The 15,955-nt window shown below is 39.6% G+C and overlaps 3 protein-coding genes across 5 annotated transcripts in view; all 3 read left to right on the forward strand.

Annotated features, from left to right (window-relative positions):
* LOC145497547 (protein furry homolog-like) overlaps positions 1 to 15,955 on the forward strand; it is a 70,844-nt gene that overhangs the window by 25,365 nt on the left and 29,524 nt on the right. For 2 of the 3 annotated variants that reach the window (XM_081477360.1, XM_081477361.1), the window contains exons 1-2: positions 13,453 to 13,829; positions 14,155 to 14,351. The exons of the other annotated variant lie outside the window; for it this stretch is intronic. In XM_081477360.1, coding sequence (XP_081333486.1) covers positions 13,808 to 13,829; positions 14,155 to 14,351 — 219 coding nt within the window. In that variant the 5' untranslated portion in view covers positions 13,453 to 13,807. Of the gene's footprint in view, positions 1 to 13,452; positions 13,830 to 14,154; positions 14,352 to 15,955 lie in introns of those variants that run through there. 3 annotated transcript variants of the gene reach the window in all.
* On the forward strand, positions 445 to 2,111 carry LOC145497437 (uncharacterized). The gene is made up of 3 exons (XM_081477241.1): positions 445 to 695; positions 1,080 to 1,310; positions 1,976 to 2,111. Exons 1-3 carry the CDS (start codon positions 658 to 660, stop codon positions 2,109 to 2,111), a joined length of 405 nt encoding a protein of 134 aa, XP_081333367.1. The 5' UTR covers positions 445 to 657.
* LOC145497403 (uncharacterized) lies at positions 2,091 to 5,314 on the forward strand. Its single transcript, XM_081477213.1, has 3 exons — positions 2,091 to 2,767; positions 3,494 to 4,180; positions 4,676 to 5,314. Exons 1-3 carry the CDS (start codon positions 2,237 to 2,239, stop codon positions 5,090 to 5,092), a joined length of 1,635 nt encoding a protein of 544 aa, XP_081333339.1. The 5' UTR covers positions 2,091 to 2,236; the 3' UTR covers positions 5,093 to 5,314.

Here is a 15,955-nt window from a genome sequence, read left to right on the forward strand (position 1 = left end):
CAATAAACCGAAGAAGAAAACCGATTGAGGTATGTGTAGACTAAAGAGGTAAAACAGTGACAAGATCTAATGATAACGAATAGTTCATCAGTAAAAAACCGATTTTGTATTTTCTGTTTTTCTTTTTGTTGTCAAAATAAATTCTGCTCATGCTTCTATAGCAAACCATTCAAAACATCTGGCCACTTTTCAGGGTATTCCAAAAACTAAACCCAGTCAAACCCAGCCAGTTCTCTTCCTATTCGAGGTAACATTAAAATGTTCTTGGCGGACATTTTTTAAAGTGGTTTTTGTTCCTTGTTCTTTGTGGACAAATTTGTGAGATTATTGTGTGCATTTCTGATCCAGGTTACTCCCATTATGCTTGTGAAGTCGTTCTTTATCAATGATCTGATTTTCATGAAAACAATGGTCTCTCCTTTGGTCGATCGGTACATCAAAAACCTGCCGCTCACGTTGTACGGAAATGCCCGTATATGTGTCTCAAAAGATACGTGTAACATTTTCAAAGTCGTCTAACTTCAGTCACGAAGTGAATAAGTTCAACCTAACTGCCTGTTTTCTCTATTAATCATCTCCTAGGACCTTATACCAGGCGCCACATTCATCGGCGTTGGTTTCGATGGTCGCGGTGATTACAGTCCAGAATCAAGTAGAATGGACCTGGTTCAGAGGGCCTGCGTTCGGAAACAAAGGTTCATCACTCTATTAGTTCATAAAAAAATAAATTAGAAACATCGGATATATCAATTCAAGATTCAGGTTTGGTGATTTAGTTTAAGCAGTCCATAAAGCCTTCACAACAGTTTGGCAAAATAGGGTACCCTTCGTTTTTACTCAGTCAGTAGACTCTAACCAGCTGGAACCCGCGAAAATGCCCCTGGCTCTCAATTCTAATTATAGCTGCATTTCTGTTTATCAGTTCACTTACTTACAAGTTGCAACTCTTTTCCATGTTCCTGCCAGTACAACTCTATCACAAGAACGGGAACCCAACGAGACATTAAATTTTTTTGCACTTATTCTATAGTACAGCGTTTAAACACATTGCCGTTTTAACTGTGTGGCTGTATTTGTAGATACAATGGCAAAATGATTCCAGACACCATGAAGCTGCTTGGAGTGTATGATACCAGCGCAAATATGCAAGTATTTTACAGTAGGTCTGAATACCAGAAATATCTGGAACAGCAGTCTGGTGCTTCCGGATCTGGTTTTGGATTCTACGCAGGAGTGAAGAACGCGTGGGGCAGCTCCACAACAGAAGGCAAACAGAAATATCTCGCTGTGTTTGATATTGACGTAGACAGGTATGAACGGGTTTGCAAAAAGTTGTAGGTAAAGTCTGGGTTCGTCAGCCGAGTGAGTTATCATGTCGGCGCTTATCTCAGATATCCGTCAAAGGCGACATGGAAAGTCTTTACGCCCTACATCGTAGGGCTTCCCCCAGTATTTAGTTCACGGGTACCTAGCTAGGCTCCTGCATAAAGAGAGCGAGAATAAACCGTCGTACCCAACAAAAGGTGACCCTTGCTAGGGCTTGTACCCTAACCACTTGATTCGGAGTGTTAGACCATCGCAGCGCCACAGTCAGAAGACGTAATCATCGATTTCATCATCATAACGCACTTTATTTGCCCTCGAATTATATAGCATTGCTGCTAATTTCCTCGACATACCTAATGTTAGAAATTAAAAATAATGAAAGAAAAATTAGAACAAAACAGATAAATTTATGCAACATAACAGGACAAAATTACCTTGCGGAATGTGTTTAAATCTGTAACAGTGCGATTTTCATTAAGAGATTCGTTCCAGTAACTAAAAGAACCAGCATTACTTGTTGAAAAGTCATCTACTAACTAACAAATTCCTGAGCAATCTTTGACAATTTCCATTTCTTACTTGCTATGATAATTGAGCCATTCATGTTTCAATAACAATAACCGAGAAATTGTGTTAACCTTGTTTTCAGGTATGAGATTTTCATGGATGTGGTGAAGCCTGGTAATTTAAACATTGAGTTTCTACGAGAGTTTATGATGCTTCCAACGTCTTACTATGTACCAGGAGCAGTTCTCAAATTTCGTAAGTCTTTTTTATACGATTAAAGTTAAGAAAGAAAGCCTGGGTCTTAATACTGCTCACTTTATTTGTAGAGGACTTCATTCAACGTTTTGGAACTCACTACATCAAGGCAGGGAGATTCGGAGGCCAGCTGGAAATCAGAAAAAGCATGGACGCTAGTGAAGTGTCATCCCAATCAGAATTCAGTCAAGTCATGGAATTTGAATTCAAGTCGTTCTTTGCAAGCGCTGGTGCGAGGAAAAGTGACAAGGAAGGGGAGAAAGCAAGATCCCAAACAAAAACGTCTTCCACATCCATGTCGATTCAAGGTGGAAGTCAAGACATAGCTGCTGTCATCTCCGATGTGTACGCACCCACGTTTAAAGCAGAGTTTAAGGCATGGCTTAAGTCCATTCCTCAGTTCCCAAAAGCTTTCAAATTTACAATCGCCTCGATAACAAGTCTGTTGGATTTCCGATCGTCTGATCTCTTTCCAGCTGACGCACCAAGCTTTGGGTGTGAGGCGCACAGGGCTGAGCTGAAGAAAGATCATCAAACAAACAGATATTATTATAATGCTACTGTCAACGGAACACGCGTAAAAGAATTCTGTGACTACCTGAGCCGAGAAACACTTGAATATGCTATCCGCCAGAGGCGATCCTCACTGAAAAGAGCTATTGATGTTTACATGGAAGAGGTAATACTGGTTTCATTTATTCTCGTTTTTAAAGTTGAGCTATTCAAAATGAAAAGGAAATAGGCGTACGTTGATAAATCTTGAGTTGCTACCAATAACTGCCCTGACAGTTCCAAAAGGGTTATTAGCAGAGAAATCTGGATAAACTGTAGTTGTAAACTGATGCGGAATCTTCAGCGATAACTGAAAAAAAGAGGATGCTGCTTCTCCTCAGATCAACATAGAATAGGTATATGGAATGGAAACGAATTCTCCGCTGGTGAAAAAAGAATCGGTAAGCTTAAAGCTTACGAACTTTTTTACTCACTGGTAATCCACACAGTCTAAATCATACCATCTGTGGAGGAAACGTGGTGGAGTGGTCTCGGTAGACCCTTGGTCGACTCCTCAATCATGCTTGTAGATAGCCCCATCGTCTACCCCTGCCAGTTTGGATTTTTAAGACTATTTTGTTTGTTTGAACTATTTGTTTCTTTTAGTTCAAGTGGAATGCCTAAGAGCTAGCTAAGTGTAGTTAAGCCAATTAACCACTTCAAACAATGTTTCTTTTGACGCAGAAAAAGTAAATAATGGTGAGGCTCTTTTCAGCAAATGTCTTCAGTGGAGGTGTACTATAAAAAGCCGCAGATACCAAAAACGGGAGGAAATATGTCATTTGTAGTTCCACGTCTGTAACTTAAACACCATATTCTAACTAATATATTTTCCTTTGGGATTTTCAAACAGGGCTCCATTTCAGTATCTGACATGTCTTTACCTCGAGGAACGCCAGGATGCCAGACACAGAACTACAAATATCAAATGAAAGCAGGAAGGCCCACATGGAAAGAAATGACCACGCACCAATCTGCTTTCAAAGTGATCTTTAAGATGGACAGTGACCTGACAGGTTCATATCATGGTCAGGTTAAAATCCCTAGTCACCTGGAGTGCTTAGTAAGGTACATCAGAGGAGAGTGGGTGGTCAGTACAGATTCTGACAAATTCGACTTCTTTAGTGGATGCAATCGCGGTGGCAGTGGCGCTGTGGAATCTGAAGATCATTACATGTGCATCTATGGACTGCTGTTGAAGTACGATGAAAGGATGGGAGCCCTCAATCTAGACGAGCAAGGCTTTAACATTTCCAAGCAGACTTTCACAATGCTAGATACCAACTTGATTGGAGGAGAGATAGCCCGAGTAGAATGGCCGGCTGACCATATCTTCCAAATGAGAGAGGTGGTTGGGTATTTGCCGTGTAACGTGAAATGGTCCAATGCACTCCGCTTTGGACCCGGAGGGGAGGGAAGATGTCTCCATTTCACCGCCTCCACCAAAGGCACGGTATTTGTCATCTTTTCTGTCATTCCCAAGGACAAGGACACCTGGTATTATGTGCAGATATCACCTTACGGTGTTGGGATCTTTAAGGTAATGTGAATCTGTATTATCTTGGTTGACGAAAAACAGCTTTAGTTCCCCATGCAGAAGAAATCATGGCTAGAAGGGTCTTACTCAAAATTCAGTCAAATTCGAATGTCTTTAAACGGAATTAGAAAGTAAAACTAAGACGTTTCTTGTCAAGTGTAATGTAGGATGCGGTAGCCTCTCAATCAAGTTAAGCGGTCCAGGTAGAGCCCTGAACAGTGTTCTTGAGTAAGAGACTTAAGTCTTTAGTGCCCTTTCCCACCGAAGGCTGAGCACTAACCATGTAGAGATCAGGGACTAGTATCCCGTCCAGGAGGAGAAGCAACACGCCTAGCCGCTTCATGCTAAAGAACTGAACAAGGTTAAGCACCGCGCCGAGGGCTATGAGCCAGTTGGGCTTAAATTGCTTTTCTGTGTAACGTTATGGTCAATGCTGATTTTCAGTGGTGAATATATCTTCACCAACTTATGACTTTATCCACTGTTTTACTTTTTCAGTCACAAAGACTGAAAGTATCAAGCGTGGATGTGGATGCCGTCGGACTGGGAGATGAAATCCTGTACCAGCCCTACTTTGTTTGCGTTAAACAAGAACCAGATGCTACCATTATAGAATATGGAAAGAGCCAAGGCACAACTGAACAGGGAGAAATTTACCTGTCCATGATTGATAAGGAAAAACCTCTTCTTCATGTACGATTCTATGCATTTGGCAATGGTGAGGATGCATTGGAAATCACTGACGCCCATGTACTCAAACGAAGCCTCACCAAGGCAGAGTGCAAGGGCGACACAACCAAAGATGTGGGAACTAACATGTGTGTACAAAAATGTCATGAGATGTGCGACCCATTGAAAGGTATGACTGTGAAAATCCTAACGGCGTATATGATACTGGCATTGAAACTGACATGACAGTCCCTGGGTGACAGCCCACAATAGACGGACCTCAAACAGACCAACTTAATTTAACTTAATTTAACGAATCTTACTAGAGCAGACCAGTGGCTGCTGACAAACTTTGCACGAATCTTACAGCCAATACCATCATGACTAAACTGACCAATCACTTTCAACGGACCAGACTTATAACAACATCGACTGGCTAACACTATTCACTGGACTATGAAGATGACATCTGCTCAGGTTGTAGAGGCGTCAGTCACCAACAACAGTTCTTTTCAGGACTATACTCACCCGGAAGATCACACCATACGAATCACTGATACTCACGGGTTCAAACCAAACACTAAGTCTACACTTTCATGGAGAGATGCACGTTTGGACCCCGTGCGTAACAGAAGAGAAGATCACATAGATTTTAAAATTTTGCATCAGCAAACGTTAGACTGAGAAACGCTAAGAAACTTTGTGTTTGCTTCTTAGTCTGCATGGCACTTGAAGAAAGCGAGATATAGCAAATTATACCTTATGCCGAAAAGAAGTTAGCCAGCTTTGCCTGTAGTAGGCGTTGTGAAGGATCTTGCTTAAATTCCACAGGCTAAAGCGGTAAAAGTCCGTGAGAAAAGCAGTGGCTTTTAGAATCTGCAATTATCTTACTATAATTTGTTCTACCGTTAGGTTGCAAAAGTACCTCAACTGGGGAGCCGTTACCAACAGATTGCAACGCATGTTTGTACCTCAAGCGAGTTGATAGCGGGGAATGTGTGAAAACATGCCCTGAAGGATTCAAAGAGAAAGATGCCACTTGTGTCCCAAGTAAGCTTGTTTAATCACTGATAAAGATGATCAAAGTTTTTTACCATTGTGTGATGTCATAATTGCGGAACTGTGAAATTATCGGAGAAATTCCTCTATAGTTATGTGCGTAATGCTCGGAGACAGAGTTGAATGATGCTTTTGTACGCCAAAACCAGGAAAGATGAGAAAACCAAAATGCTTATTTTTTTTCCCCCCAGATGAGAAAGATTTGTTCTCGCAAGATCCCCCGCAGGGATCAGATTCACAAAGCCCTGTTTAGTTAACACCTATCGCAAGTATTGCTCTTTTACAATAGCTTATTGTTAGAATAACACCATCAAGAGCATAGTGAGGAAACAATATTTTATTTCTTTTAATTGTGAATCCGGTCCCTGCTAATCTGTAATATACTTCTGCGCAAAGCTTCACACCAAGTAGGGCGGTCAGGTCTACATTGATACGGAGAGGTGATGCATTTTGGAAAGCAAATCTGTTTTTATCTGTAGAGCAAGAAACGAAATATTTCTTTTTGATAGAACTTTTCATCAAGGGGGTTTTAGGGTCATTTTCGCTTGGTTCTGGTTGAGTTTATTTAGCTTGTTTTATTTCACGTCGTGATTTGTGATCTTGTTTCTTCAATTTTAGAGGGCTGCCAGAAAAATCCATGTATGAATGGAGGAACGTGTAAAGATCTTGGAGATGAGAAGTATGAGTGTCAGTGTACAGAAGAATACCGAGGACACCACTGTGAGATAGGTATGTGTTCTCTTGTCATGTAAGCCGGACATTGTCACTTACAACATGACCGCATCTTGAAACGTTATATTTCTTCCTTGTTAATTGAAGAACGTTGTTCACTAGATCTTGGAACCTTGGAATATTTTAAAAATTATTATCTTTATCTTCAAATTTTTCACCTACATTTGCAAGGTCATTTTGAAAACCCTGGCGTATTTCTACATAGCCTGAGCTGTGCTGGAAATAATTTGGGAAGTTACGCCGTAGCCAAAAGGTTAAATGCTTCAGTTACACACGCTCTCTCAAATTCACTGCTATGTGAAGTGGTTGTCTTTGTAGACAAAACGCGGCTATATTCAAAATCGTTTTAAAAGAACTAGATTTAAATTTAAAGTTGGCTCCGAGGCCTCGGGGAGTTAATCCAAAAGCATGATATCGAATTTAAGGAATTAATAAGTAATTTCCCTGGGACGCAATCCTGACTCAGTTGGAATAATATATAGATTTAGCCAAGCCTAAAAGCGGAGCTCCTGGGTCGGGTTTTTCAAAGCCTGATTAAGCTAACCCAGGATAAGGAAGAATTTTGATTTGAGTTTTGTAACCTTGCGGTGAGGCTTACTGATTATGTTGTTTGGCCTCCTCTTCTGAGTTTCAATAATCTCAAACTACACAAAACAAAAGCAGTAAAAAACGTTTGTATACCTTCCGAATAACGCCGCCCTGATTAACAAGTTAACTTAACATGAACCCGCGATCAAATCGAAAACCGGTGCTTTGTCAGCGGTCAACTTTAAAAAAAACTCGAGCCCGCGATATGGTCACTTGATACTGGTTGATAACTTTATTGGTATAACCAGCGAGATTTCTTTTCTTTACCTTTTAGCTACCAACCCATGTGATTCAAATCCATGCAAAAATGATGGAAAATGCGGAGAAGATCCCAAGAGTCCTGGGCACTTTCAGTGTTCGTGTCCTCCAGGACTTGGTGGAGCAACCTGTGAAATTGGTAAAATAGAATTGCTTCTTGTGATAGAAAATCATGACGTTTTATCTTATTGCATGACTGACAGCTGAGAAGACTGGTAACTCAGATCAAAATGCCTTTATGATTAGAAGTCGATTGTTTTTATAGCATATTCTTTGCTGACGTCATTGTGTACATTTTTCCTCATTAAAACACGACATTTGCACAGAGGAGGCATCAAGCTAGACACGAATTAACTACAAACATTTAAAGAGCTTGTAAAACTTAGTAATTGGTGCAATTTTTGGTCCTTGGGTGTAATATCCGAAGAGAAATTGGCTTTCAAAAAAGGGTAAAATTTCTGGGTGACAAGAGCGCTATTGAGCTCTTACACTCTTTGCAAAATTGTGTGTTTTTAAGCCCGCGTCGCACAAAAAGTATTCAATATATCGGGCTCAAATTCCTTGGGACATTTAATCGTGCTGTGCCCTTTCAATATTCAGAACTAATGGTTTTGTAGATGCGTCAAAAACTGTATCGTTTATGCTAATGAGGAAAATATATTATAAACAAAGATTCTCCCATACGGCCTACCTGCCATAAACCTTAATGTAGCAATGCCAGCTATCATTCTTTTAGTACAAATATCCAAGGGCCTCTATTCCCTTAAATTACTGGTGCCACCCTTTGCGCTCCTAACTGTCATCGTTTTCGTCATCGTCAAAGTCATGATCGTTATTGTTATTGTCGTCGTCGTCATTACGGTAATAATTATGCTTACTGGTTAACATCTTGTTTTCGTTGCGTGAAGGCACATTAACTCAACGTTATTCGCTCTCACTTTTTTATAACGTATTTTTCCTTTCCAAACTTTCAGACAACTGCCCCGATGGCTGGAAGGAGTTTGAAGGCTTCTGCTACAAATTTGAGTTGGATAAGAAAACGTCCTTTACAAACGCCGTGGCCACTTGTCGCGAGATGAAAGCGGAACTCCTCGTGGTAAACTCGATGGAAGAGAATCGATTCATAGAGGGACAGATAGCTTCTGACAACTACGTGTGGCTAGGAATGGTTCTACACCGTGGTCTAGACGCCAGCTGGCAATTGTTAAATGGCGAGGAACCTACCTTTAACTTGATAGATGATTACAGGAATAGATACTCGCCGTACTCGCCGTACAGGTCACGCGGTGAAAAGTATTGTGCGCTTTTGATCCGTAAACGCGGTTGGTATGGACTGGAGTGTGAAGATGGGACGAACGGAGTAGCCGTGTGTAAGCGCCCGTTTTCTGGGTAACTCTAAAGAATGTTTCTTTGTGTGTCATTCCTCCAAATGAAAGTGGAAAAAACCCATCTATGTGATCACTCTTTAATTAGCTAATTTACTTAGACGTCAGCAGAAATCGTTATAATTATTCAGTTTTATTTTGTCTTCACGTGTTCTTTTCTTAATGCTTGTGAACACATATTTTATTCGATTCATAGAGGGACATGTAGAAATAGCATCAACTCGGAAAAAAATCCGAGTTCCATATGAGATTTGAATCCACGACCCTCCGTAATCTAAGCTACTGGAGACTCTATTGCGAGTAATTATAGTGAAATGTGGGCGTTTTGAATTTTAGTTTTGGTCCTTAACTATTGCCGTTTTTCATGTGATTTTGTACTATTCCAATTGGCAAAATTACCTGTTCTTCTGAGGTCTTAGTATGTTGTAGAACTTGACGTTCTAAAACATTCTAGCTGGACAGGGCCCTTTGCTTTGTATGCATGAAGCCCGTTTGAATTTCCAACTTGGCGCGGTTTTTGCATTGCCCGAGAAGGTTGTCGGGTAGGTCAAAATATGAGTTTTCGCTGAAGTTTTTCCTAACTGAACAGTTCTTGTACTAGAAAAAGCATCAGTTTTAATGTGCCGGAATGCTAGTGTAAACACTTTTCGTTTCAGTAACAAAACTCAGTGAAAGATATTTCTGCTACTTCACGGCCGCCATGTTGTGCCCCTCCAAGGGGCTGAGATTGAAGCACCCCCATCTAGGCCATGTACAAACGGAACAACATGACGAGATTAGCTAAATGCCACGTTTTAGAACTGTGGAGCTTACACGCGTGCACGGATTGAATGCTAAAAAAGATAAGATGATATACGTGCGAGGAGAAAATTATTGGAGATCTAGCAGGGCCTTTGCTTTCGTCCAATAACTTATCTTTTTCCTTGAAAGTCCTCTTAGCAGTGGAACACAATCAAACTACCATGTCATGCCATGTCATAACATATCAGTCTTTGTACGTTTTCGCCCATGATGAATTTTAAAAAAAAAAAAAAAATTGCGAAAGACCTCGGGTTACCCCAACTACTGCTTATAAATGCCAAAAAAAATCTGCGCGATTCCGGTTTAGTTAGTTATTTTAGTGTATAGATGATCTTGTGGTGTTTTTATTCAATAAAGCTTGTTTTTGGGACGCGGTGCCTCATGTTTTCTTTCGCTTAGTTTTTGTTGCTGTAGCACCAAATAGTAGATTTTCTTAGCCTGTGTTACAGCCCCCCCCTCCCACTTCTCAGGGGAGGGCGGGTGTTTGCCCTGATACTATGATCACCCATTTCTCCAATTCATTATCTTAAAAGAAAGACCCTGCAGCGATTTAGAGGGGCGGGTAAAAGCTGGTGCAAGCTAATTGAAGTGCCCTTAACTTATTTATTTATTTATTTTAACCCTAACCCTAATGTTTCTCTTGCCTCTGAATGTCACAAGTCTGTCTGCAACCGAGCGAAGACTAGTGCGAGTGGTATGCCAAAATGGCGGCTAATTTGGGCGTTCTAAGGTAATTCCATCGAAATAGAACTCACAGTAGATTTTCTTTTAAACTTTACCTGTAGGCTGTTCATATCAAGAGAACTTAAATTTTGAAATACAAAAGGGGGTTTCCGGTATTCGTTTAGGAGCAGGAGGACCTTCAATAAACCCTACAATTCCTGAAATCATTTGCTTTCAGAAACGTTTGTATTTGAACAATTCACCTAACGCTTATTGAAAGCAGAAAAATAGGGAGAAAGTTAAGCGAGAAATACAACAATTGATGGATTGCATCAATGTTAGAAACAATTTGATGCACATTTCATGATAAAGGCAGTCATATATTTAGTCGACAGGGATACAATATGTTCCAAGCACGCAATGTTCTGGGGTGACACAGTCATCTTTTACGAGTGTTAGCCATTCTCTCATTTTCAGTGATAATTTTTTATTCTGCAATAGAAATTGCTCCATGTTCACTGTATAGAAAGAAGGTGATCTCTACATTCAAACTAAATAAAAAAGTCGTTGGGTCCCGGTACTCGTTTCCAAGCCGTTTAGAACAAGCAACTATTTTGTATATGTTGAAAAGTCGTGCGCAGTAGGGATGCGCAATGCAATTCTGAAGAATCACCTTAAAAAGTCGTTAAAAAAAAAAAAAAAAATTCACATTCGTTTAGCTCAAGTCGAAATTTTGTTTCGATGAACTTCCTTTTTTGATGTGGCTTTAAAAATGAGAAATAAAATTTTTGTGGCCACCTCTTCCGAGTTCAAAGAATTATACTGAAAGGAAGCAGCAATGGCCTGTACTCCGGGATCGATAGACTCGGATTCAACTCCTGCTTGGCCGGCCGGGTTGTCGTGTTGTGTTCTCGACAAGGCAGTTTACTCTTGTCTTCTCTCAGGATTATGATTCAGCCGTGTTGGACAATCTGATAAGGTGCTGCCGAGAAGGGTGGGGGTGGGGAGAACTGTGTGGTGGCCATTTCGCATCAAGGGAGTGGTAATAGTCGCTTACTATAAGTCGCGTCTTTGTTCCGGACAATTAGGGAAACTTTCAGGAATTCCCAAATCTTTCCTCTGGCATCACATTTTGCAATTCATGGATATTGTGCAAGTGCAATTTATGGTAATAAAGGCAATTGTCTCTGGGTTCGAGTTTCCTCTAACAAATATTGCTAGTTCTCACCCATAATGTACCTTTCTGTGTGTAATATTTTCCAAAGTTTATCGATGAAAATACTTTTGTATAACGAATACAACCAGGTTCCGACGGAGTTAAGTGAAGAATTATTGTTACTTCAGGCTAACATCTGCCACGACGCCAACGGTGACGTCAGTCAACCATTTTCCTTCGCACATCACCAAATATGGTCAACCCTTCACCCTTTGAGTTCCCGTTTTATTGACTCTGATGACATTGAAGTAATTTTGGTGCCATGCTGGAGGCAATAAGACCAATGTTTTGCAGAAATGTTATTATTAGCATCGAACATACGACCACGATACGACCATATGTTTCTGTTGTTTGTTGGCTAGTTTTGCCATTTAGAGGAAGCTGAGGATGAATTTTACATGGTTTAGTTAAAAATATATCATTGTATTGTATTATATTTACAAATTTTCAACACAAAAATAATCTTTTCAAAATCTCAGCCTCAGGTTTTTTCTTAAAATATTCCTAAAAATTTCGCAAATTTCAGCCTCGGTTTTCTTATAAAATATATTTTTATATAGAAAAAAAAAAAAAAAAAACGTTTGCTATGATCCCGCCCCAACAACCTTAAACATAAATATAAAGTTACCTTAAATAACCTTTGGTGGAGAAAGGACCATGTTATTAATTGCATGCGGTCGTGTATCTTTCATACGTAGGTAAGAATTTTTATGAACTGACTGTTTTATTTTCCGTGAATCGTGATTTAGAACTCCATCAATTGCTTGGTCAACGAGCCAAAAGTCGATAAAAGAAGTCTCGATCAGCGAAGTCTCTGATGTAACAACCTCTAATGTGAATAGCCTCAAACTTTCCACATGAAAATCAGAGTTGTTTTTTACAAGTAGAATGACTGTGCGATATTTCCACTTTGGCCATCTGACGTGAATTCGCTTGAAAATATCTTACAAGTGAATTCATTAGTAGCCAAGAGGCACTCATTTACAAACCTCAATACAATACTGAATAATTTATTCCTGTTTCGTCAGTTTAAAAATTTCGTTTGTGTCTTTCAACCGCAACTGAATTTCTTCGCAGACATCCCTTTTGACTTTTCTTTTAGAAAAAAACACAGTTCAAACATTTGTTGTCGATCCTAAAATAGACAAGAAAACAACGAGAACAAGACCTTGTTCCGGCATAGCTACTACAAGGTCAACAAGATCGGGCGAAATATTATTTTGAGTAGAAATATGGGCACGAGAGTCGATCCTTTTACGATTAACTCCAGCGTTGACGATTGTTTAACTGTTCGTTTTACACATCATTATACCCTGGATAAAGACAAACTAAACACACAAAAAACAAACATCATTGCCAAACTTGCGCCTTGAATTCAGATCAAAGGGCGAAAATCACGCGAGATCAGCTATTTCACTTCCGGTTTTTGCAGTTAACGTAAAGGAAGTTACGGTTCAACGAAAAGAAAGCGCTTTACCTTGGGTTTTACGGCTCATTTTGTTCATCAGCTAGTTTTTAAGTCGCAAATTAAAGTTCTCGACCACAGAGGGGTGTTGAATTTCACTGTAGCTATTTCTCGCTTTAATTAGACGTTACGTAAACCATGACGACTGGTGACTAGTATAAACATGACACGCAAGTCATCAACTTGATGATTTTCGAAGACAAATACTTCCTCATTGGGATTTCTGTGACCATGAAATGCCTTTGCGATTAGTCACTGCCAAATAGTCACCAGAAGTGCTGAAGCTCAAATGTTTCAAATTAAAATGTGCACAACAGAGTACAACAGAATATATTTGTGAATTAAATTAACCGGAAATGCTGCCAGAAGGAAGCGATGTCCAATTCGTTCTAACATGTGATTGGTCGGTCTTCAGTCACTCCACTGTTTATGACTCGGACGCATGCGTCAATCTTGTCGAAAGCTTCCTCTTGTCCTTCAAGTTTTGTATTTTTGCTACAAATTATTTTAGTTGTTCAAGAACTTGTAGGGTCTTGGTTTCCTTTGATAGTAAACATTTGGTTAGTGCCATGAGACAGAGAAGGGATATTTCGTCTATTGCTTGAATTTCAGCGAATGGAAACGCTTTGTTAATTTATCGCAGGAAATTTGTCGCACCTGTACTTCTTCGATATTCCGTCGTAAAAACCGGTCACATAACTTTTCACAGCAATGTTCATCAACAAAGTGGTTGTATGTTTTGCAAGACAGCGATCCAAGAAACGCCATGAGGAAAGAATTGACTCCTAAAAACAATGGCAGAGACTGAAAATCGAGGTAAGCTTTAGTTACAACAAAGACTTTGTTAGGATCGTGACATAAACGATAACCTAAGCGTAAGAGCTGGCCGAAGTTCAAAGATATTGTCTGGATCAGAATTCAAGCTTATATCGTTCTCACTGTGCTAAAAAGTCCTTGGACATTTTTACATAGCTTTTCTTTATTTCGCCTAACTTAGGTTAGATAGGCGAGAGATCTGCCCGGTTTACGATATAATTTCTTAACGTTATATATAACTGTCTGACAATCTGACATGACTTCCATCACAAAAACTAATTGGGATCAATACCAATTTCGCGAAGCTAAAGTTCCTAATCTCTAGTTTCAGAAGATGGCAGAGCTTCCAATGCATTAGAAAACGGGTTTGTTTTGCCATGGGGGCAGCCACCCGAACGCCAGACTTCCACAGCAGCCTATGCATTTGATGTAACTCCCGGTGAGTTTGTTCTGAGGACGCTGTTTGCGGAATTCACTGTTCTCGCCGAGAAGAAGATCGAAACTATTCTGAGCGAGCCTTTGGTGAGTTTTTGCATGAGTCTTGGGTTTTGTTGCATTGGGGCTCTCGATGGTAGGATTAGTGAAAGATTAGAGAGGGAAATTATATTTATTTTTAGCGAAAGTAAGAATCGGAAATTTACCCCCGTGCTCGAGATTTGTTTACTACTTTTGACCTTATCCGTGGTAGTGTCCAATTTAGGAATAATTGATAGATCGAGATTTATCCGATAATGAAACCGTTTTTCACATTAAATGAGGGTGTTTTGGAGAAAAATATGGATCTACTTTGCACCTAATGGGCGAGATAAATGCCCACTGTGATAAACAATGCCTGATCGCCATTGCAGCTTGTACTGTAGATTGTTAGAGACACTATATATTTTGCTGAACGGTTTGCTACATGTATCAGTTTAGAGGTAATTAGCAACCTGAATGCTTCTACTCTCGGCCTCTCGGATAGCTTTGCTACTCAAAAATGCAGTAATCTCGTGATTCCGATGTAAATTTAATTGTTTTCCTAGAATTTGTGTACCCAGTCAACTGATCGCTGCATAACTTATCATCAGCAAGCACACGCTGTCGGGTTTTCGAGCTTTTTTTGAATTATTTAACACAGTGCTAACTCCACAAACACCCATGGCTAGGCAAAGATTAATTTTAATACTAAAATCTCATTTGTCCTCAATCGATCTCGAATGAAGTACATGAATTGAGATAACACTGTTTTCTCTCCATGCAAGTTGTCTGTCTGTCTCTCACAAATGGTATCACGCCACAGTTGTTTTCACATCACGTGTTGTGGTCTCCTGATGTGTGATATTAATAATTGTTTGTTCTGCGTATTGTGCTTATTGTTTGTGTTTGATCCTTGAGTTGAATTACGTGGGTGCTGAATATAATATTATGCTTTGTTAGTCAAGTGTGAGATAATGACATTGTATTTTTTTGTGCAGCAAATTGTTCTTTGGTCTTTAAATGAAAATTCCACAGGGACCAGTTTAACGTTAAATTTCAACAAGTCAAAGTTTAGGATCAGTTCCTCAATTTTTTCATGTTACCATGGTTTTAGAGGACTCAAGAGCTTAAAACTGCAGTGTGTCACACAGTTGAAGCATAACAGTGAGATCTTATCATCAAAATTTGCCAAAACTGCAAATTTATGCAATCTTTGGAAAATTTACTTCACTACACAATTAGCCGAAACTGGACTTACCAGTTATGTTGCTGTAATGTTTTATTTGCTCATTCAGTCATTGTATAAGCAATAAATCGAACAGGAAAGACCGTGTTTTACCATATTATTAAACACTGAGAAGAGAGTTTAAAATACAACATGTAGCAGAGTATTTTTGACTAACTTCAAGGTGTTTGGTAATGTGGTCAAACGGTGAGTGTTTGTCCTGAGTGTTTGATATATCTTCTCAACTGAAACTAACACTAAGGAGAAAGTGGAGAAATAAAATCGTAAAGTCCATACTAATTTAAGATCAGATATTCAAACACTGTCACAGTCATGATTCACTTGTTTAAGCTTCATGAATTGTTAATGAGCTTGAGAAGTAAAATTAAAACCCCATTGGTATGAATTCACAGGGTTTAGTCACTAAGCGCTGGCTGCAGGGGAA

This window comes from Orbicella franksi, chromosome 9 (assembly GCF_964199315.1).
Source record: "Orbicella franksi chromosome 9, jaOrbFran1.1, whole genome shotgun sequence".
NCBI classification, from domain to species: Eukaryota; Metazoa; Cnidaria; class Anthozoa; order Scleractinia; family Merulinidae; genus Orbicella; species Orbicella franksi.